The sequence below is a fragment of the Sitophilus oryzae genome, unplaced genomic scaffold (assembly GCF_002938485.1).
Source record: "Sitophilus oryzae breed Bouriz unplaced genomic scaffold, Soryzae_2.0 scaffold_1396_pilon_pilon, whole genome shotgun sequence".
NCBI lineage: Eukaryota > Metazoa > Arthropoda > Insecta > Coleoptera > Curculionidae > Sitophilus > Sitophilus oryzae.
Genome location: NW_022146055.1, coordinates 10,568,136 through 10,593,936, shown reverse-complemented (window position 1 = coordinate 10,593,936; position 25,801 = coordinate 10,568,136). Strand labels below are relative to the sequence as shown.

General features: G+C 30.4%; 1 protein-coding gene across 3 annotated transcripts in view; it reads left to right on the top strand.

Annotated features, from left to right (window-relative positions):
* LOC115876032 (calcium/calmodulin-dependent protein kinase kinase 1) overlaps positions 1-25,801 on the top strand; it is a 247,372-nt gene that overhangs the window by 218,633 nt on the left and 2,938 nt on the right. For all 3 annotated transcript variants that reach the window (XM_030891705.1, XM_030891706.1, XM_030891704.1), the window contains 5 exons: positions 5,334-5,513; positions 18,641-18,788; positions 21,868-22,070; positions 23,535-23,750; positions 23,803-23,970. In XM_030891705.1, coding sequence (XP_030747565.1) covers positions 5,334-5,513; positions 18,641-18,788; positions 21,868-22,070; positions 23,535-23,750; positions 23,803-23,970 — 915 coding nt within the window. The remainder of the gene's footprint in view (positions 1-5,333; positions 5,514-18,640; positions 18,789-21,867; positions 22,071-23,534; positions 23,751-23,802; positions 23,971-25,801) is intronic.

Sequence of the window (25,801 nt, the reverse complement as noted above, 5' to 3'; positions counted from 1 at the left end):
ATATTTTATGGATATATGTGGGAAGGCAATGTGCATAATTTAAAATTATTTTGAAATGTACAGGGTGTGTCAGAACTAAGATCCATACAAAAGTTATATTTTTTCTTACGGAACACACACCCAGTATTTCATTTCATTTTTGGATTCTTGGGCATAAAATAGGGCATTTATTATAAGGGTTTAATATGTCTAAAAGCTTTAGCTTTTGAGATGTTTAAAGATATTTAAATATGCATGCTATAATAAAAAAGTTTGTCAACACCTTGTATAATACTTTTCAAAGTTAAATTGCTGACTTTCAAGCCAGATAAATAAACTTTACTAAAAAAAATTATGGCTTCCTTAAATATATACAGGGGTATCAATAATTGCTGGTCTATTTTAAATATTTATTTTAGATAAAAACTTCGTTCTTTCAAATGCAACTATGTATATTTTTAAATAAGTCGAAGCAGATTTAAATGCTCTTTCAAACTATATTAAGATATCCTATACCTATCTGGCTCAGATTTTTAATAAAAAACGATTTTTCAATAAAATTGTAATCAAGATGGCTGGTGTCGCCATGGCAATTTTCTAGTGACACTTAGTAGCTATTTTTAAACTCGACTTTAGTTTATGAACTTTATTTAAATTTATAACCGGTTATTTTTATTTAATTTAACTAAAATAAGCTTAATAAGTATGTATTTATTATTTTATCAAGAAAAATGAAGCAGTATCTGTTGGAGAAAGAATGGATATGTTACTACTAATTTTATTTTGAGAGGACAATTGCTTGTTGGTTAGGTTAGGTTATCGCTGATGAAGTCTACAATAATATTTTCGTTAGGTACTTAAAAGGACATATAATTAACATACTATAATTAAAACTGTCTATATCAATAAAACCACAGCTAGCACAAATAATCAAAAGCAATCAGAAAATAGAGAAGTGGTTGGCCTTCGCCTCAAATTCTTTAAAAGATATTAGATGTTTGTCAAACTTTTGAATTATAATCTCCAGTTTTCACTTTATCTGATTTATCGCTTATAAAGTTTTAATGATCGCCTTTGAGACTTAATTTATATAAAGATATATTGGATGGCGGAAGACCAGCTTGTGTTTCAACCTAACCACCTCATAAATTTTAGTTAAGGGAGGAATACACTGAAAAAAATATCAGAAAAAATGTAAATATTAGATTTGTTTGTTAGATTTAAGTAATACTTATTCGTATGTAGTGCTCTTGCGGCTAAAGATTAATTAAACCAACTAGTTTGATTAAAAAGTTATCCAAGTCATTTATGCAAAATGCAAAAAGGTTTGGAAAAATGTATAAAAAATACCTATTTAAGAACTTTATTTCAGTAAGTTATTTATTTAGAGAATAAGATTATAACATAACAGACGTCTTAGAAATAGACTAAAAATACAAAAAGTAAAAGAAAAGTAAACTTTAATATTTGGCTTATTATACATGGTGAATCGAAGGGTTCTTTTTATACACAGGGTAGCGCACCTCATTCGCCTCGGTTGATTATACGAAAACGGAAAGATGTAGAAACCAAATATTTTATGGATATATGTGGGGAGGCTATGCGGGGAGGCAATGTGCACAATTTAAAATTATTTTGAAATACACTAAGATCCATACCAAAGTTATATTTTTTCTTATGGAACACTCAGTATTTTATTTCATTTTTAGATTTTTGGGCCCAAAAAAAGGCATTTATTATAAGGGGTTAAGTATATTTAAAATCTTTGGTTTTTGAGATATTTAAAGATATTTAATATGCATGCTACAAGAGAACTGATTATTAACACCCTGTACATTACTTTTCAGAATTAATGCTTGTGTTTCTGAGATTAAAGGTAAAGAAATAAGCTTTACTAAAAAATATTATTGATTCCTTAAATTTATACAGGGGTACCAAAAATTGTGATCTATTTTGAGGTTAAGGATCTATTATTTATTTTACATAAAAACTTTGTTATTTCAAATACAACACCCTGTATTTTTGTAAATAAATCGAAACAGATTCAAATGCTCTTTCAAACTATATTAGGGTTTCCTATACCTATATATCTCAGATTTTGAACAAAAATGATGAAATCAAGATGGCTGGTATCGCCATGGCAATTTTCTAGTGACAGTAGTTAACTATTTTCAAAATCGACATTAGTTTATGGACATTAATATTTAAACAGTTTACTAAAATTTGCCCACAATAGTTTAATAAGTAAGTATTCTTTATTTTATGAAGAAAAATAAAGCCGTATCTGCTGGCGGAACGAACGGATATGTTATAGTGATTTTATTTTGTGAAGAAAATTATTTCTTGGTCTGAAGAGCTTATGCTCAAAGATATCCAAACAGGAATCTTCCTAATAAGCGTTCCTTTGAAAAACTACTTGTATTTGTAGACTTCCTTGTACGTGTATTTCGCAGAGTTGGTAGTGTAGTTTATAAAAAACCTATTAGGCAGAAACCTGTCGTTGGAAGTGAAGAAATTGAATTTGCCTTAATTGGCTCTTTTATAGAAAATTCATATATCCACAAGTCATCGTAAAATAAAACAAAGAACTACTTCTTCATTTTTCTTGATAGAATAATAAATACATATTAATAAATATTATTTATTAAACTATTATAGGTAAATTAAATAAAAGTAAACTGGTATAAATTTAAATAAAGTCTATAAACTAAAATTATCATTAGAAACTTGCCCTGACGACACTAGCCCTCTTGGTTACCATTTTATAGAAAAATTGCTCTTTATTCAAAATCTGAGCTAGATAGGTATAGGAAACTCTAATATAGTTTGAAAGAGTATTTGAATCTGCTTCGATTTATTTAAAAAAATACAGGCTGTTGTATTTGAAATAACGAAGTTCATTTTGCTCTTAAAAATTAACCAAGGCATTTGTTGCCATGAGTCAAAAACAAGATATTCAGGAGACATGGTTCTTACCGAAAAATAATGTTTTAGAAAAAATTGCTGACGAACAGTGTGTTTTAAAGTTAAGTTAAAAACAACCCTTTGATTAACCCTGTATAATAAGCCAAATACTAAATTTTATAAAGAAAGAACGAATTAAAAAATGAATTAATTGATATATTTATATACAATTTAGCAAATTTCAAGTAAAGTCAGTCAAGAAAATACGTCTAAAAATAAAAAATAAATATGTAGCAAAAATTCTTTTTAAATTTGACAAAAAAAACTCCGTTGCATTTTGTGTATTTTGTTGGACCTTATTAAATTAGATTAATTTTATTTGAGAAGAAATCGGAACTTTTCATTATTAATCCTATACAAATTTTACTGAATAAATAATTCTGATATACAGGGTGGTCCGAACTGTATTCCGAAAACTTCAGCAGCATATTCTGCAGATAAAAATAAGTAAGAAAGTTCGTATAAATGTATGTCCTAAAATGCTTAGTTTCAGAGATATAGGGTGTAGAAGTTTCATTTTTATTTCGATTATTTTCAAATAATTTAAGAAGTAACGTCAATATTTGGATGAAAATTGGTGTCTGGGAATTTTTTGACATGAGAAATTTGATTTTGATGTCAATATGACTCCTACTTGTAGAAGGCGCCACCTACATATTTTAACTGGTTTGAAGAATAATAACTTTTCGTCCGTACCTGTATAAAACTACTGAGTAAAAAAAAATACATTTACGACGTTTTTTACGCAAAAAAAGCCTCTTGATAAAAATCGCTACGAGTAATGGTTCTGGAGATATTTGGAATCAAAGTTGTCAATACCTGTCATCATTGACATAAATTAAACATGTTGATAGTTATTAGACTGAAATCATAAATTTGAAATGTTTTTGTCAAATTTGTGTTTAATTTAAAAAAATAAAAATTTCCCAAATTTATTATATCTTCTTAACGTTTTTATTTTTTGTCAATAATGATATATATTGACTATTTAGATTCTAAATATCTTGAGAACGGTTGCTCGTAGCGATTTTTACCAAGAGATATTTTTTACGTAAAAAGTTACAGAAATGTATATTTTTCCACTCAGTAGTTTTATACAGGTATAGATGAAAAGTTATTAGTTTTCAAAACAGTTAAAACACATGTAGGTAGCGCCCTCTACAAATGGGAGTCATAGTGACAACAAAATCAAATTTCTCATGTCAAAAAACTCCCAGACTCCAATATTCAACCAAACATTGACGTCACTTCAGAAATTATTTGGAAAAAATCGAAATAAAAATGAAATTTCTACACCCTGTATCTCCCAAGTAAGCCGTTTTAGGACATATATTTATACGAACTTTCTTACTTATTTTTATCTGCAGAATATGCTGCCGAAGTTTCCGGAATACAGTTCGGACCACCCTGTATATTGTATACCCAGTAAATATTGATTTCGTCCTGTAATTCTCAAAACAGTACCTACATCTTTACTTGAAATCCGTTTTAATTTGGATCATTTTTTTTTCGGTGTACACAGAAAAAGACACGTGTTTTTCATCCTTTCAAGACCGATAAGGATAATCGATTTTCTTGCCGATATAAATATTCCCTTTTTATTTTCCGAGAAAACCAGTGTCACGGAAAAAATCCCAAACCTTACCCAGTTCTGAATAAGCAACAAGCCGACTCAATAAACTGTACGAATTATTTTAAAAATACTACAATAGAGATTTAACACACACTAGCTAAAAACGTGTCCATAAATTAGAAATATCAAATCTATAATTTAATTTTCCATGAATTTATTTCGCAGTAAAATAAAATATCCATTGTTATTTAAAAATACGTTTGATAATACGCAAAAATATACAAAAATAAATATAGAATAATGCCAACATTAATAGGAAGGAACTACGCTTGTAAGAAATAATTGTCTGCTTATTTTCCTTATACTATATTATCGTAAGAGCACAACAGGCTCTTAACCTAAATTTTCTGTAGTAAAACTCGGTAATATCAACATTATTTGGTGACCTAGTAAACTGCTTAATTTATTTCAAAATGAATGCGGAAATTTATGAAATAAAAGACATTATTAATAACAAGACTATAAAGACTGTTTACAACAAGATTATAAAGACTGTTGTACTAAACTAGAGAAATAAATTTAATTAATCTATTTAGATTTTAATTAATATCTTCAAAAAATGTATGCCAGTAATTTAATAATAAGGAACAATAAAAAAGGAATATGAGATGTTTATTTATGACTGTAGTATTGATTCATGTACCGATTGGTTAGTTATTTTCAGAGTCAATTTAGATGTAATCACAACAAAAAAAAATGAAATCTAGAAATAATAAATGACTTTAACATGTAACAATAAAAATACGTTTAATTTCAGGCAATGAAGATATTATCAAAGAAGAAACTGTTTAAAAAATCAGGAATGTTTGGCAGAATGCCACCAAAAAAAGATGGACGATCAAACTCATCTCCAGTTAATCATCCCCTAGAAAAAGTCTATAGAGAAATTGCAATTTTGAAGAAATTGAACCATCCAAATATTGTTAAATTAGTGGAAGTAAGTAAAATAACACTAAAAAATTTCCTAATTAAACATTTTTTTATTTCTATTTTTTTTTGTTGAATGTTTTATAAAATAGTATTCATTAAAACTGACATTGTGATTGTTTACATCACTTAAAATGTTTATTTTTTAAATTATTGCCATACTAAAAACCATTGGTTTATAACTAGCAATAGATCGAAAAGTAAATTGTTATATAATATTCTTTAATATAATAGACTCCTACCTATAATAGACTTTTCTCACTATTTTCATAATTTGTTTAGATATGATTTACAAATTGTGATAGAATAGACTAGGTATTTCAAAACTTTTGTTAAGCCTGATTAGCTACATCGTGACTACATTCTACAAAATATGTGTAGAAAATGTAGAGAATATACTTAAAGAGTTTGTAGCACATTTAGACAGTCTACTAACTTATTTAGAGTAGGTAACGAAATTCTAATATCAAATTTATTTCAAGTTCAGCAACATTATGCGTATTTATTAAATAAAACCTATAATTTTAATTTTAATTAGCAAGAAATCTGTCTATTTGATACTTATAAATCTTAAATATGACAAATTTGATTTAAAATAGAAATAAAACTGTATTAATCAAATATATTTCGATAAGGATAAGATATTTTTCAATCTTTACCCCGATTAAGTGTAGTTATTATAGAAAATATAGTCAGACGAAGCAAATATTGGCTATATTTTTATATTCATGATGTTAAAAGGTTAAGACATATTGGAAATTGTAATTATTTTCTAACTGTTGAGTGACACACCATTAAGATCATGTCTATTATTGCTTATAATAGAATATTCAAATAGACACAGAACAGACAATGATTATTGATTATACTTACAATAGAAAAGTTTGTATTCCTTTTTCTGGCCATTATGTGTTTCTAATCTAATAAAAAATATTAAAGAGATTTCGTCATTAATGAATGAAATGAAAATATTGATTTCTTATCGTACAAAAAAGATAATATTAGGAGCAAAACATTTAGATTCCATAGCATTTTCATAATTTGTTTAGATATGATTCACAAATTGTGGCAAAATAAACTATTTGGAAATTGAATTTTATATTTTTAATGCTGATTGACTACTTTTAAGTAAATGTGGAAGAGAATAAATTGGGAGAATAAAAAATACTTAACTTGTAATTTATGTACATATTTAGTCGTTAGAGTCTGTTAAACTTATTTAGTTGCAAGTAGTTTAACATCAATATTCAACTTCAAGTTCAGGAACATAATGCGCTTCTATTAAATCAAGTCTTAAGCTTCATTCAGAACCTCCCAATTAGTGGAATAAATTAGTGGTTTCAATTACACTTTATACTTTGTAGTTTACAATCATTCACAATGTCTAAAGAATGCAATTAAAATTAAGAAAATATCCTAGCAACATCTTGCGGTAGTCTGTTGTATCTATAGAGAAACCATAACATTTAGCTTATAAAACAATAAACTTTTGATTTCTAACCAAAATTATTCTTGACGGGTAATAATCAAAGGCCAAAATGACATTCCTCGCAAATTTTGAAGTATAATTAGTGCAAAAAACAAAAGTTTGTTAACTTTTTCCACTAATTGATAAATACTACCACTAATTATAACGTGGTCTTAGCTTAAAGCTTCATTCAGAACCTCGAAATCAGTGGAATAAATTAGTAGGTACAATTACCCGTAGAAATTTGTTCACCTAATTTTAATGTAAGCATTCAGAACGTCATAATTATTAGTGGTAGTAATTTTCAATTAGTGGAAAAAGTTAACAAATTTTTGACTGTATTGTTGTTTGTTAATTTTAATTGTATTTTTTAGACATTATGAATGATCGAATAAACTAAAAACTATAAAGTGTAATTGAAATCACTAATTTATTCCACTAATTGGGAGGTTCTGAATGAAGCTTTATAATCTTAAATTGACTTTGTATTTATAAATCATAAATTTATATGTCCAATTAATATATAAATATAAATATACTAACCATGTATACGTCAATAAGGATATTTTGCAATTTTGAGCCGTCTCTTATATAGTTAGATGAAGCAAATATCGGCTATATTATTATATTAATAATGTTAGAAACGATAAGACAAAGTGGAAGTTGTAATTAATTTCTGACTGTTGAAAGGCGCACGATTAAAATCATTTGTATTATTATTTGTAATACAATAGTCAAATAGACATAGAAACCAGACATAGATTGTTGATTATACATACAATGGAAAAGTTTCAAATTGCCTGTTTTGGTCTTTATATGGTAGGTACTAGTATATTGAAAACTATCATTAAAACTACGCTATTAATTTCAGATTGAACTTAGAGAATTTACTTAATAGCTTTAATATAGAAATAAAACATTTAATTTAATGTAAAACTTAATGTTTTACCTCCATCTCATATTGTTTTATTCATTTATAAAAAATGTAACTATATTTACATTTTAGTTTTGATTTTTTAACATTTTCAGAATTTGTATAGACATGATTTAAAAATTATTGTATAATGGATTATTTAAAAACTCTATTTCACTTTTTAAGGCTTAGCTTAACATAACAGTGTATACCAATAATTCAAAAACATAAAAGTATAGCACAAACTTGAAAAATGATATTAGTACGTCAGTTTTCGGCTTTTGAAATTCAATTTGAGTAAATTTGACAGATAGAATATGTACAAAAGACAATCTCAAGATATTCAGGGTGGTCCAAACTGTATTCGGGAAACTTCGGCAGCGTACTTTACCGATAAGAATCGGCAAAAAAAATCGTATAAACTATACCCTAAATTGTTTTGTTTTGGAGATACAGGATGTAGAAATTTAATTTTTATTTTAACTTTTTCCAAATGATTTCTGAACTAACGTTGATATTTAGATGAAAACTGGTATCTGGAAGTTTTTTTACATGAGAAATTTAATTTCGTTGTCAATGTGACTCCTATATATACGGACCACTCCACCTTCATATTTTTTTAACTCGTTTGAAGAGTAATCATTTTTCGTCTGTACCTGTATAAAACGACTTAGTGAAAAAATATATATTTCCGCCGTTTTTTATGTACAAAAGTCATCTTGGTAAAAATCACTACGACTAACTGTTTTCAAGAAATTTTGTATCTAAATTATGAATACATGTCATTATTGATAAAAAATAAACATGTTGGCTAGATAGTTGTTTATCTGAAATGATCAAATTTATAGTTTTTTTTAAATTAATTATATTTTTTCTAGAAAAAATTATGATGAAACACTTCCTGTTGAACCTTTGACACAAAATTATTTCAAATTTATGATTTCAGTCTAATAACTATCTAGTCAACATATTACTTTTTTTTAATGATGACATGTATTGATTATTTTGATTGACAATATCTCAAAAACCATTAGCAATAGGAATTTTTAACAAGAGATCTTTTTTACGTAGAAAATGGCAGAAATGTGGATTTTTTCACTCAGTAGTTTTATGCAGATACGGACGAAAAATGATCACTTTTCAAACCATTTGAAAAATATGTTCATAGCGCCCCCTACAAGTAAAAATGTTTTGAAACGGTTTACGTTTCAAAATGTATTTTAATGTAGTCCTAAATAAATAGATACAGTTTTAACAAACATCTATTTATGACATAAATTAGTTAAAACCAGTGTTTTAGACAAAGATCGGCGAATCAGACCAGAAGAAATTATGAAAATATTGTAATTTACATTTATCTTACTTTTTAAGTTTGTTATGACCGTATTATTAAAAAAGTAATTCATAGAACTAAAGTACCCATCTGAACTGTATAATCGAACAAAAAACGGCATCAAATTCACGTTTGAAATGAAAATGGTTGAAAAATCTATATGTCGTAAACAATTAAATCGTTATTAATATTAATTAAAAAAAAATCAAAAAGCAAATCTATAATTGTGACTGTTATACCAGGTGCATCTCAAAAGTGGTTGTTTTTTTATTTTTTCAGATAAAAAATCGAGATTTGGTATATTACTATGTGACATAAATTAGAATTGATTCACGTATTGAATTGTTTTCTATCACTTCCTGTTTCACCGGAAATGACTACAACTTTGATTTTTAAATGGTACCCTCGGTGTTTTGTTGCTTTATTCGATAGAAAATGACACTCACGAATAGAATGACATATCATATGTCAACTTTTGACATTTTCGAATATGGTTTATTTGAAATTGCAACATACGATTCATAACGACAATTTCACTCAAAATACCAAGTGTGTAGTACCAAATTATTCGTAAAAAAATGCTTTTTCTAAATATGCTAATGAGCCACCCTCCTTACATTTGAAAAAAAATGGGGGGGATATAATTAAAAATACGATTTGGTCATCTTTTAACCGGCCTAGACAAGACACAAATAACATTAGACGATCAAACCTATTTTTCCAAGGCTCTTTGAAAAATTAGTGTTTTTAACACAGCCATGGCACTCTAGATTGAAATTTAAAATTCAATTTTGTATTAAGCTAAAATGTCAAAAGTTGACATATGATATATCATTCTATTTAGAATGTCATTTTCTATCGAATAAAGTAAAAAAATACCGAGAGTGCCATTTAAAAATTAAAAGTTGTAGTCATTTCCTCTAAAACAGTAAGGGACAGAAAACAATTAAATACGTCAATTAATCCTAATATAGGTCATATACTAACACACCAAATCTCGTTATTTTATCTGATAAAATAAAAAGTTATAGAGGTGAGCCACTTTTGAGAAGCACCCGGTATATCACGATTTGCGCGGAAGATTTTTAAATAATTCTAAAAAGAAAGGTAGCATTAAATATAATCCGATAGAAGTATTAAAGATTACCATCCAAAAAAGATATATACTCTTTTAAAACAGCATTCCGCTTTGTCATTGGAATACTGATGTAAAAATAAACAAGGGTAGAATAAGGGCCTTTTGGATCTCGAAAATGCATTCGCTCCACCGACTTTTCCGCTTGCCGTAGCAACATTAAAAGTCGACTTTCGTAACGCTTTTATTATCTCTCGTTTCAAAATTGTTTCCCTCTTGACCGTCCGTCGTTTACAAATTCGGAAATGGAAAATATCCTCGGGATAAGGACTCGACAGCAAGTTTTTCGCAGTCCTTTTGAGTAAAGAGTTTTTAATTTACTTTCATAAAATATAGATCATACTAAAGGAACTTTTAGTTACCTGATTAAGCTTGACAGACACAGCGTGGCCTACTTTTACATATCGTCACCCTAGAATAAGATTGTTCTATAGACCATTTCGATAAAACTGAGAAACAAGGTTTAAAGTTTAAACTTGATATCCGTGAACACTATATACCAAAATGGTTCTATTAAACATATAAATTAAAGGTAATATAAAAACCTATCAAACATATGTATTTATTTTACTTTTAGAAGCTTTATTTAAAAGATATTAGTGATTTTAGATTTGGATATACAACAAATGTGTCTATTAGCTGTGCATTGAGCCGATTTTAGGGATATAGAACAAAATAAGGGGATATAGAATAATATAATACTAATTTTAAGCTGATTTATTTGTATTTCAAAATATTATTTCAACACAAAATATCTGAACTGGAAACATTAAGACACTAACTAAAAACAACATAAAAAAATAATAACCTAAAATACAATAGTAGTAATTATTCGTTTGCATTTTTTATTAAAAACTATCATTTTTCCGCCTATTTGTTTGGTATGTATAGTGTTAGAATAAGTTATTCAGATTTTAAATCTGATTTTTAACTTTCATTGGATTATGTAAATGTTTTTTCAGCTATCTCTAGTATTGATAGTATTAGAAAACGATTGAGCAGTCAACTGAGTTGAAGCAGCTGGTTTCATAAAATTCCAAGAAACATTCGAATTTGCTAACAAATCAGGCAATCAGTGCTTTTCAAACGAACGATTGAACAGTCAATTGAGTTGAAGCAGCTGGTTTCGCGAAATTCCAAAGTGTGAGACATTCGAATTTGCTAAGAAATCAGGCAATCAGTGTTTTTCAAACGAACGATTGGGCAGTCAATTGAGTTGAAGCAGCTGGTTTCACGAAATTGCAAAGTGTGAAACATTCGAATTTGCTAACAAATCACGCAATCAGTCCTTTTCAAACGAACGATTGAGCAGTCAATTGAGTTGAATCAGCTGGTTTCACGAAATTGCAAAATGTGAAACATTCGAATTTGCTAACAAATCAGGCAATCAGTCCTTTTCAAACGAACGATTGAGCAGTCAATTGAGTTGAATCAGCTGGTTTCACGAAATTGCAAAATGTGAAACATTCGAATTTGCTAACAAATCAGGCAATCAGTGCTTTTCAAACAAACGAATGGGCAGTCAATTGAGTTGAAGCAGCTGGTTTCACGAAATTGCAAAGTGTGAAACATTCGAATTTGCTAACAAATCAGGCAATCAGTGCTTTTCAAACGAACGATTGAGTAGTCAATTGAGTTGAAGCAGCTTCACGAAATTCCAAAGTGTGAAACATTCGAATTTGCTAACAAATCAGGCAATCAGTCCTTTTCAAACGAACGATTGAGCAGTCAATTGAGTTGAATCAGCTGGTTTCACGAAATTGCAAAATGTGAAACATTCGAATTTGCTAACAAATCAGGCAATCAGTGCTTTTCAAACGAACGATTGGGCAGTCAATTGAGTTGAATCAGCTGGTTTCACGAAATTGCAAAATGTGAAACATTCGAATTTGCTAACAAATCAGGCAATCAGTGCTTTTCAAACGAACGATTGGGCAGTCAATTGATTTGAAGCAGCCCCAAGTAGCATTTTCACGACTTGCGACCACATGTTTACTAAACACAACGTTGGATTAGTTACAAAAAATGGTTAGCTCCCTACCTTGGGTATTAAAATAAATTTAAACGTTTTTATAACGTTGTGCCGACGTTGGACTAGTACTACAGCAAAGTAGAAGCTTCTGCGACGTCGAATAAACGTTGTCTTGTAACCTATTTTGCTTAAGTGATCTTTAGGTGATTCGGACAACGTAGTTACAACGTTGGACAATATAGAGTTTTCCGACGTCAGTTTCAGGACCTATTCCAACGTTATGCAAACGTCGTCTGTTTTACTAATTCCAACGTTGTTTAGATTTCCTTATTCTTACGTTGGTAGGACGTCGAGTCACTACCTTTTTGCAACTGTATTGAACCTTAAATCTTAAATTTTCACTTCATTGTTCTGTTCAGTCATACAGTTCAGTGCTGTTTTTGTTTTTATAAAAAAAAACTTAATTAAAATGGGACATAAGAATGGTACATATAAAACTAAATTTAAATTTTTTTTTAATTAACTTTTCTTTCACCAATCTAATATATTTTTTATTTATAGGGTTCTTGGCTTTTGGTCAATATTAAACTTTTTCTGGGTTTAGGAAGTGTTTATTATATAACTAACGTTTCGGTCCAGTTTTAACCTTTTTCAAAGCCACAAAACGTACATTTCCTTCGTCAAACTTGTATTAAAACATGGGTGCATAAAATAACAGGTGATAACACATAACATTTAACTTAAAATTATACTCATACAATATCACCCACATGACACAATAATTTACATATACAGTTTAAAATTTTAATAAAGTGTGATGGCCGGCTCAATGTATTTTCTGTACTATTTTCAGTACAGAAAATACATTGAGCCGGCCATCACAATTTATTAAAATTTTAAACTGTATATGTAAATTATTGTGTCATGTGGGTGATATTGTATGAGTATAATTTTAAGTTAAATGTTATGTGTTATCACCTGTTATTTTATGCACCCATGTTTTAATACAATTTGACGAAGGAAATGTACGTTTTGTGGCTTTGAAAAAGGTTAAAACTGGACCGAAACGTTAGTTATATAATAAACACTTCCTAAACCCAGAAAAAGTTTAATATTGACCAAAAGCCAAGAACCCTATAAATAAAAAACTAAATTTAAATATACGTCGACATATATTACCGATAGTTTATCCACTCCCTCGTTTATTTAGATTATAGAGGGCGGCACAAGCTAGACTCCAGGATGACTAAATTAGGCAATCTTGCGACTAGTATACTACCTGTTAAGGCCGAACTGCGACTTTATTAGTCCAGTATGCGACTACTCGAACTACTCCATCTTAATCTCCAAAACAACAAAGTGAAAGCCGCCATGTTGTTAAATAAGAAAATGTTTCGTTCCTAAAATAGCAATTCCTGCTTTTTGAATACATTAACTTGAAATATTTGACCCTAAAAAACACGCGGAAACAATTTTTTCGACTACGAATAAATTATTCTCATTTTACTAAAAAAAAAATTCAAGAAAATTTTTAAACTTCTTTAATTTTAAGGCCCATTAGTATTTTTCAAAGTAGAAACAATACATTTATCAATAAAGTTGTTTGCGTTTAACTTTTTTGCCTTGGGTAACGAGTTACAGAGTCGGTTAAAGTGTTTCAATAATTATGATCTTCAAACATCCTCCACACTTAAATACTTTTGTTTTGTTTTCCTTCACTGCCATCTGACATATGTCTCTAACTAAATCATAAAAATAATATTCTTACTATAATTATCCCAATTTAGGATAAAACGCGACTTAGACGCCATATTAGTTTTGTATTTCTGTGAATTAGGATTTTAAACAACGTTGCAGTTTGTACTAAATTAGACTTCTAGCCAACGTCGGTATCCAACGTCGTTTCGACACAAAAATTATTCTCCAAACTAGTGCAGACTAGGGTTGGCACGATGTTGTGCCGACGTTGCGCCCCGACGTTTGGTCGCGTGACACAACGTTGTCCCGACGTCCAAATGCTGCTTGGGGCTGGTTTCACGAAATTGCAAAGTGTGAAACATTCGAATTTGCTAACAAATCAGGCAATCAGTGCTTTTCAAACGAACCGATTTACCGTCTATTTGACAAACGAACGTTTAGTGGTGCAATTTCACCCACTTAAAACAAAAGCCTTAAAGTTAAATAAAACAGATACATCCATTGTATGTTAGAGAGAAAGAGATCGAGAATAAATGGATATAGAACAATCTAATTTTTATGCATAGTAACATATTTTTTGATCTGGTATTTTCGTTCCATATCCACTTCTTAGGATAAAGAACACGATAATTCTATTTTTTTTTTACTGTAGCCTTAAATAGTGATTTTTGGATGTAGGCCATTATATGGTTTCGTGACTTTCAAATGAATATGGATATAGTACAAAATATTAGATTTTTTTTCTTTATTTGTGAATTTGGCTATATTGTTTTTGTTGAAATAGAACAAGCTAATTCTGCATAAAAAAATGGTGTATGTAACTCATTTTACCCGAAAAGTGGGTATAAAACAACCTAATTCTAGGGTGACGATATTTTCAACTTTAATCAAAATATTTTAGAAAACAAAAATAAATTAATTATAAATATACAGGGTGCTACAAATTCGAGGTACGAGCATTGGTATCTCGGAAACCGTAATAGATACGAAGATGATTAAATTGGGGCAAAGTTGCTCCTTGGTTTTTCACCAAGATTCCATCAAAAAAGTTTTAAAAATTTCAAGGATCGCTGAGTTTTTTGAAAAAAAAAATGATTTTTTTGAAAATCAATTTTATTTTTTCCTGTCGTTACTTTTTAGAAAATCAAAAAACTAAATGCACATTCTCATTGCCACTTTATTAGGAACTAAATTAAACTTTTTTTTTAATACGGACCTGCATTTTTTATTTTAGGTTTCCAAAAAACTCGGTCTCTCAAAAAACATGCCACACTTGACACTTTTTTTGTTTTGGACATTTGAACACAATTTTTAAATAATATAAATTTAATGTAATATAACCAATCAAATAGTTTCCCCGGAAGATGGATTGGAAATGGTAGAGCAGTATAATGGCTAGCGAGGTTCCTGGACCTGTCGCATTACTTGACGTCACTTGTAAAAATGAAATCAATATATTTCAACATTAAGAGTACAAAAACAATTAACGAGTAATAAAAAACAATTAAAGAGTACAAATGCATTCGGAAGTATAAGAAGATTTGTTCAAAGAGCTATAAATAAGATTGAACGAAAAATAAATGTGTGCATTATGGAGGGTGGTAACCCTTTGGAACATGTAGAGAATTAAAAACTAGTTTGTAGAAGTTGATTTATTTATAATAACTAAAATTAATATTGTGCATATTATTAGATCGTACACTGAGATTTCAAATTCACAATAAAAAAAGTTAAATATAATATCATTAAATTGCTGACCTGGATTTCAATTGGCTTGAGTTTCCTCATTCAATATTAATTAGCGCTAATCAATATTGTTGCGATGAATATAATCAGATTAAATAAATTAAAAAAACAGAGTCGGACTTTTATTTTAAATAATTAATTCGGAATTATTTTATATAACAATTAAATAGTTTTGTTATTATAAAGGTACCCAAAACAAAAAAAAATATGTGTGGCATATCATTGAACTCAGGAGTTTTGGTTTGGTTAGGTTAGGAGTTTTTTCAAAATCTGGAATAAAAAATGCAGGTCCGTATTTAAAAAAATTAACTTGGCCTCTGTATCTCACAAATTATCAGCTAATTTGAAAATCTAAAAATACTATCAGATAGCCCTAATAAAATGGCTATGAGAATGTGCAATTAGTTTTTTTGATTTGATTTTTTGCAATTTTTGATTTTATGCAAAATAACTACAGAAAAAAATAAAATTAATTTTCAAAAAAATCCTTTTTTTCCAAAAAACTCAGCAATTCTTGAAATGTTTAAAACTTTTTTGATGGTATCTTGGTGAACATGCCAAGGAGCAACATTGCCCCAATTTAACTATCTTCGTATCTATTTCGGTTTCCGAGATACCAATGCTCGTACCTAGATTTCGTAGCACCCTATATAAAGAGTTATTATTTACATCAACAAAACTCACCAACTTCAGAGCACCTAAGTTACACAAAGGTCCATTACTATCGCTTTCCCGTTCAAAATATCCTAGGTTGCGATGAGTTTTTACAATGGCTATTAAGCTACCTTGTACACTTCGCACAAAAAAAGGTTCTAAAGTAATCATAATTCATAATATCTCAGAATTGAAAAATCACATAGGTACGTCAATTTTCGGCTCTTGAAATTCAATTGGACAACACTGAACCAAAATTCGACATAAATATAATGAAAAAGTTCATTAATATAATGAATTAAATCATTAATTTTGAGCCGATAAACGATTTCATTGCCACAATGAAAAGTAATTCATTAACTCTATGAACATTAAGTTCATTAAATCAATGAACAGTGTTCATTAATTTGAAGAACGCATTCATTGGTACAATGAACAGATTTAAAAACCTAAATCCTTATATTAATGAACCGCATCATTAATACAATGAAATAATTTCATAACCTATTTATTACTGTTATACATTAAAAGTCGACATTATTAATAACTCTTGTTATACCGTATAATCGCCAAATATTAAAAGAACATTCGAATTTACCATAATCAGTTCCATGCCTCGACTTGTTACTATGTTTTTCTTCTTTTTGTTTTTTATCTTCTGAAACATATTTGGAAACCGCTGTTTTAATGAATACCCACACCAGAGATCTCACACAGCGAAATTTGATTTGACAACACAACAAATTAACAACAATACGATAGGACTTTTATTTAAAATATTTAAAATATTGAAGAGAACACTTACCGATCTAATGAAACTAAAGCCTCACTGAATAACTCAACCACACATACGTTATTAAAGTGCCAAAGTAACCGATCAAGATGGCCACCATTTAAGTCCTAATATTTTATTCCTGATATTAATAACCGCGTACATTAATATAACGTAGTGTGTTCCTTGTATTAATAACATTGTTCATTGTCACAATGTACAACTTATTAATGAATGATTTAAATGATTTAGTACATTAATATAATGAATATGTGTTCATTAAAGTTTCAGCATTAAAACAAAGAACGCATTCATTGGGACAATAATGAACGCGTTCTTAGATTAATGAAAATCTTACATTAATTTAATAACCAGATTTTCATTATATTGATGAAATTAGATTCATACTATTAATAAATCAGGTATCGATCTCTGATTAACAAATCATTAATATAATGAAAAAGAACAGTTAATAATCAATGTTCATTAATATTATGAACAATATTTTTTTCAGTGAACACCACAATGGTTTTTGGCTACACACAGAGTGGTTACATGGCCACAAGTACGACCTGTTAGTACGAGTTTTTACTTTGTTTGCATTTTAAGTTTTATATTACTTGTTTTTGCGAAGAATCTGTGCTTGGACAGGGGTATCATTGGTGGCCTTTATGCAAAGCATTTGATATATTTAAAATATTATGTTATTATATCATTTCATTTAAAAGAAATGTATACGATAAAACAAAGTTTTTACTTACTATAAAGTAAAACACCGATAAAAACCTTTAACAATTGTTCAAAAATATATTTTTGTCCAGTGAGTACTTTCAAGTATCATTGTTTTCTATCCAAAAGAAAATATTATGTTACTTGGGCCGATTTTGATGTATTATTTTTTTTTTAATGGCAAAACCTCTAACGAGGGGTAGGAGGCTCAAAACCTCACAATCTTTTAATCTTGTTATTTTTTTCCAATCACATAACCATGCGTCTATTACGTTAAAATGCTGTTTCGGGATTTTTGTCAGCCATAATTGTGGTGCCATAAAACTTGTTGTATAAAGGATATAGAGTAGAGGTCCTATAGGACACTACCTTGTTGAATACCTGAATTTGTTATAATTTGCAGATATATCCTCACTTACTCTGACTCTAAACTCTACCATTTAGGTAGAATTTGAAGAGCAGAGAGTAGGACATGGAGAGATAATTTTTAATTTATTATACTACTTTAACTCTCAGATAAATTTTTAAACTACTTGTAAAATATTCAAATATCAATTGTTCTTTCATGACGTATTATTCATGTAGATCATGATAAATCTGTAGGGTTGCTAAAAATTAAAAAGTTAGAGAATTGCCGTTTTTTGAACTAAAAGGTTGTTGTAATTGTAAAGATTATTTAATGTTATGCAAGGAAGATAATAATTTGTAAAATTTTAGGTTCTAGATGATCCGGACGAGGATCATTTATATCTTGCCTTCGAACTTCTTGATAGAGGTCAAGTGCTCGAAGTTCCCACAGATCAACCTCTGGATGAAGAAAAGGCCTGGAACTATTTTAGAGATGTTGTGCTAGGAATTGAGTACTGTAAGTATACTAAATTATAATCATAGGTACGACTATTCGATCATATCGTTATAAAAATTATAGTTATAAAGAAACTTTATCAAAACCATTGAAGTATCATTTTAATTTCACATAGGAGTTACTACATACGATGATTACCAAAGCATGCTCACTCAAATACAAAACTTTTTTATAACTCGCTATATCTATACTATTGAAATAAATGTTCATTTTAATATAATATGAGCATTTTTCTTAAACGATAACTGATTTTTAATATACATGGTGTTTCAAAAAACATGTGCCATCTCTCGTAGGGAAATTCCTTATGTAAAATAAGATTTATTCCTTATATGAACATAGGTCCGATTCTGCCTTGTTTCGTTGCTACAGGGTTTCTTTTTTAGAATTTAGAATGAGTGGGAGGGGCGTTAATCACTTCGACCTTACAGATCCATTGTGTCCCCCTTTCTTGAATCATAACTCATCATACAGTCCCAGGGCTTTGACAAAAGCCAGTATCTGGGACGGTTTTATAGAGGGTAGTTCTCCATCTCCAATATCAGTCGTACCAAAATTCATGGCACGAATGGTTGTCGTCTCAGTTCTAATTCCGTTAGTGACCATTCTAATCATTGTCGCATTGGCATATCTACCAATGACAATGTGCAGTGGTGTTAGATCTAGAATGACCTCCATTGCTGCTGTTGGACAGGTTCTCATGGCTCCTGTGATGCAAACACATGCTAGTCTCTGGACTTTGCATAGGTTTAGCCTTGCCGTCCGTTGCTCTAGTTTTGTGTACCAGGCAACTGCTCCATAAGTAATCATGGGTCTTACTATCATGGTATACATCCAGCGCAAAATGTTAGGGGAGCAGCCCCATCTATTTCCGGCCAGTCTTCTGCATATCATGAGAGCCTTTATGGCTTTGCTGGTAGTGTTCTTAATATGCCTGTTCCACAGGAGTTTACTGTCCAGGGTTATTCCCAGGTATTTAACTTCCTGTGTTGGCAGTATTTCCTTTCCATCTAGTTGGATTCTTTTCAAGTTTTTCAGACTTCGCCTTCTGGTGAATGGCACTATCGCGGTTTTGTCTGAGTTGATACTCAGCCCGACAGTCCTACACCATCTCTCAGTGATACGGAGTCCTCTTTGGATAATATCACACAAGGTGCCTTCATGTTTCCCCCGAGCGATCATGACTATGTCATCTGCATACCCAATGCAGTGTATTCCCGCTAGAGTTAATTCATCTAGTAGTTCATCCACCACCAAGCTCCACAGCAAAGGGGAGGTTACTCCACCTTGTGGAGTTCCTTGCGTTGTTTTAACAGCTACAGTTTTGGTGCCCATCTGAGCCTCTGCTGTTCGTGTTGACAGCATTTCCCAAAACCAGCGAATAATAGTTCTGTTCACCCCTCTTGTTTCTAGAGATCGCCTGACCACCTTATGTGGTATATTGTCAAACGCCCCCGCAATATCCAAGAAGGCACAAATTGCTGTTTCTTTGCTATCCAGACTTGTCTGTATTAGCTCCGTTAATTGGTACAGAGCAGTTTCTGTGGATCTGCCCGTTCTATATGCATGCTGACTATCATGCAGTGGTTTAACCTTTAGATGATTTTCTCCAATATGGTTGTCAACTACTTTCTCCAGCGTTTTTAGTATGAACGATGTGAGACAAATAGGCCTAAATGACTTGGGATTTGTCCAGTCAGTTTTGCCTATTTTGGGTATGAAGATTACTTTTGCTCTTCTCCATGTGGTTGGTATATATCCCATCGCTAGACTGCTTCTTGTAATGCTTAGTAGATGGTGAGTAGCTATTTGCTGACCCTCCTTTAGAGGGCAGGAAAGATCCCATCCACTCCTGCTGCTTTATAGGGCTGAAAGGTGTCGATCGCCCATTTCAGCTTTTGTTCTGTTATTACTAGCTTGGCCACTTCCCAATCTTCCCTGCAAGGATTGTGGGGTTCAGTGGGAGCTACATAAGTATCAATAGGTATGCTACCTGGAAAGTGTGTATAAAGTAGGAGATTTGCTCTGAGAATTGCTACAGGGGGTTAAAGTCTTCCAAGTTCTTTTAGCTATTCGAGTGGAATTTTGAGGGTAAAAGTTATTATGTGTGACATATTTTAATACTAAAAAAGTATCGACAGATTCACCAGGGGCGTGCATATAGGTTATCACTTGAATTGAAACTTTTTTTATAACGACCTGTGCGCCACTGACTTTTTTTCTCGTGTTAGCACAGTTGTGCAGGATATTAAACGCCGATTAAACGTTGTCTCTTGATATTTTGTGGATTTTAGACTCCTTGATGAGATAAACACAATTTTATTAATTTACCTTAATCCAAGACTAATAATAGCAACCTTTATTTTTTTTATTGTCATTAACTGACCAAGGTTTTAAATAAGTACTCATTGATTTGTCGAAAAATATGAAAAAAAAATTCTATAAACATGGATTCAGAAATACATAGTTTTTAAGTTACCGGGGTTAAAACTTATAAAAAATAGGTTTTTCTTAATAATTTTAAATTCCATTATTGTATTTTTAAATTTGCTGTAGGTTACACTGAATATCGGTTTTATCAATTGTTATATTAAATGGATTAAATAAATAATTTAATAAGTTTATTTTTGTATTTTAATTTATTAATTATTATTATAAAATTGCGTTTATTTCATTAATTTTTAATCAAGGAGAGGGAAATCGAGAAAATATCAATATTCAACTTTTAATCGATATTAAACGACCTATACAATTTTGGTAAAAAGAGAAAAAAGTCAGTAACGCACATATTTTTTTTAGAAAAGGATTTCAGTGATATATATAGTTCGCAAAAGCACTTAGAAGAAAATTATAATAAATAGAAAAAAAGACTTTAACCCCCTGTAGCAATAAAACAAATCAGAATAGGATCTATTTTGATATAAAAAATAAATCTTATTTTTACTTGAGGAACCTCTCCGCGAGATATGGCACATGTATTTTGATACACCCTGTATTCTTGGTATTATAATAATACATTTAAGAGTATTATGTATTTTATGTCCAAGAATTATTTGTCTAAATATTATATATTTTTCAGTACATTTCCAAAGAATAATCCACCGTGACATCAAACCTGCAAATCTTCTTTTAAATGATCAAGATCGAGTGCAGATAACCGACTTCGGAGTATGTAATGAATTTCACGGAAGTGACGCGTTTCTGTCCAATTCTGCTGGAACGCCTGCCTTTACGCCTCCGGAAGCTCTTGGAGAGGAACGATCTTCAGGATTTAGTGGAAAGGTATGCTTAAACTCAAACTTCAATATGCACTTTATCATTCTCTCTAGAATCGTGATTCAATAAGTAATTTTTACAATAAATTTAACACACCTGAAACATATTTCACTTCAATCAATGAAGGAATTTCCCGATTCTATTAAACAAAATGTATTAGGTGTAGAAACCAAGAAAACACTTTTAAGAAAGCTGATTCTTATAAAGCTAGTTTTATATCTTTTGCTATGCTCTCCTGATCAGAGTGCGAACCGTCTGCCTGCCGGTAGATGTTGCGTTCACCACTGCGCACCACATCTGTACAGGGTATCCCATTTTCGTCTGTTTTATGGGTGTGACTTCCCGTTTATGAGTAGATACAATGATGCAGGGTTTTCACATTACTTTGTTACTTTTTTATGAAACTAACTATACTACAAGTAGGTTTGTTCTAGCCTTCTTAGTACCTGAAATACAGGCCGAATTTGAGATTGATGCATATTTCGACTCCCCTCGTATCTCGATTATCTTATAACTTATCGAAAATGTGAAAATGTGTCCCGTTTTTCACGTAGAATCCAGTGGCGTAACTAGTTTTTCACTGGGAGCTATCATTTTCGAAATATGACGCAACCTTACGCTTTTTTTTTAAATAGGACACTCCGTATATTATATTTCCATTTTATGTGTCTTATTATGAGCTTTCTAAAAGTATGATATACTCTATACTTATTTTCATAAATAAAGTAAAAATGCATTATTTAACTTTTTAACATAAATCAACCTAGTTTAAAAGAGTATTATTATTTTATTTAATTTAACCAAATAATTTTGCTTTCCATCGTGTTTTTTTAACAAAACTATGAATTATGAAACTATGAAGCATGAGCATGTGCAGCTTTTAGATAATAAGCCGTCAATCAGAGATATTGATATTTTAGATGCACTTGTGCAATAAAATCACACATATATAGCAACTAGTGTGGAATGACCAATAACAATAATTTTTTTACATTGTTTATTAAAATACTCTACGGGACACTTTCTTAGCCTTTTCGATAAGTTATGAGTTAATCGAGATACGAGGGGAATCGAAATATGCATCAATCTCAAATTCGCCCTGCACCCTATTTTTCAGGAACTAAGAAGGCTAGGACAAACCTATGTGTATATTTAGTTTCATAAAAAAGTAGCAAAGTAATGTGAAAACCGCATTATTGTATCTCTACTCATAAACGGGAAATCTCATATAACACACGAAAATGGGACACCCTGTACAGATGTGATGCGCAGTAGTGAACGCACAGCAAAAGATGTATTAAAAAACAGCTTTCAAAAAATTCTCTATCAAAAACGTTGCCAACTCTTAGACTATAAAAGTCTACAAAAACTAGCAAAGTCGACTGGCTGTCTAATCAATATAGGCTATGATGTTTAGGCTCTTTTATAATAGAGATTAATAACAATATCATTTCTTATTTCTTCTTATAGTGCACAGATATATGGGCTATGGGTGTTACTCTATACGCTTTTGTATATGGACATGTGCCTTTCCACGATGACAATATTATAGGTCTCTATAGTAAGATCCGTCATCAGCAAGTAGATTTTTCTCCAAACCCACCAATATCCTGTGATTTAAAGGAGTTAATCACACGGATGTTGGAAAAAGATCCTTCGAAAAGAATAACATTACCGGAAATTAAGGCAAGTATACAATAAATTTTGCTTGATTGATGTGAATGTTGGTTTTTATTAGGACCATCCTTGGGTAACCAAAAACGGGCTTCAACCTCTTCCATCGGAAGAAGAGAACTGCCAGTTGGTAGAAGTTACTGAAGAGGATGTAGCAAAAGTCATCACTTCAATACCCAAATTGGACACGCTCATACTTATTAAGCATATGCTTAAGAAACATTCATTCCAGGTAAATAATACCAAATACAACTAATAGTAATAACTTTTAGTTAAGGACTACCCTTTCTCCGATGGTATTTGCGTTTAAGAAATATCCGAACCCAAATAGTGCATTTTTAGCCGACCATACCAATAGGTATGGTAGGCTATTGAGATCGGCAAAAAAAAGTTTTTTTAATTTCACTCAAAATGAGTTATTTGGGTCATAAATGACCTAAATACAAAATATTTTCATGGTGTCTGTCTGTCTGTCCGTCAAAACACGATAACTCAAAAACCGCTAAACCGATTTTAACCAAATTTGGCACAAAAATACTGTGGCACCCGAAAATCTGGCTATTAGTTTTTAGTGGTGGTGGGGGGTTGGTAAGGGGGTATGGAAGGGGGTTAAAAATTTTAAAAAATCGTAACTCCTAAATTACAGTAGCTAGCGAAACGCGGTTTTCAATTTAAGATTAGGAATAATATTTGCAACAAAATTTTTATTAACATCAAAATCAGTCAGTCGCAGTTTTTGAGATAAAAAAAATTGGAAAAATTAATTTACTTTGAAACTAAAAGAACTGCCTACCAACTTTTTATTAACATATTTTAGTATGGGCGGCTATACGTGCCTCCCGGCGCCAATTTTTCAATTTAGCCTGATGCATAAAAGAAATTAGAGATATAGTTTGTCCATACAAAGAATGATATTGATGTAGAGTATATCATTTTAAATAGTGGTGAATTCTTTTTTGTGAACCGACTATAATTTCTATTGCACCAATTATATTTTTTTTCCTGAATTCTTTGTCACACCGATTATAAGAATAAAATGTCAATTATTTACTCGATTATTTATGTTATGTTGCTAAGTTTATTTTTTATACAGCTCATAACTTGGAACTTTTTACTATGCCCGAAATGTTTCACGAAATATTTCCAGAAATATTTCGTGAAATACTTTCAGAAGTAAACTCAATCTTTTCTTATGTTGCGGCTTATCTCGGCCGCAAACTCCGAGACAGATCGAAATCGACCGCGAAAAGCAGGGAATGGTTGTTTGTTTTTCATTGTTATTAGAATAATCCCGGGAAATGTTTGGAGAAACGTTTCGACAAAACTTTTATAACAGGCGTCTATATTCTTCGTACTACTTCGCGAAGCAATCACGGTCAAACTCTGTGGTGGCTTCAGCAGAATAAGTAAACACGGCGTATGAATAAATGTCATTATAGTTTGTAATGAAGTGTAATATGTAATACCACTATGTTTAAACTGATATGAAAAATCAAAACAGTGCAAAACTATTTACTACTTTTTTTACTATTTTATTACTACTGCAAAAACAGTACGTTTAGAAAACAGTTAACGATGGCTATTCCATTAAATTGGCTATTCCTATAAGTATATTAGTTTTAATCATTGTCTAATATTAATTACAATACATATAGTAAAAAAAATATTCCCAAAACTTAAAATCGTAAAACTGCAGGGCAACAGTGACTGATTGTTTTGGCTATCCGCCTTTTATCGGCTTATAATCTACAGTGTTAAGCTATTTAAAAATCGTCGAATTATTTCTTATTTCTGAAGAGATTTATAATTTATATCAAATCATGCTGTGTGCTAACATAAGAATCGTTTACAGTTACATCCTAAAAACAATAAGAGAACATTGGTTTTTCAAAATGTCCGTGCACCATACTTTGATCGACATCGGGTCAATCAATAATTTTCCCAATCAGCTCAATATATTAATGATTTTGCCAGTATAACTCATCAATCAATACTACTGTTATATTAATCAATAAGGCCGTAAACAAACATAACATATACAATTTTATATACTCATTCCTTAT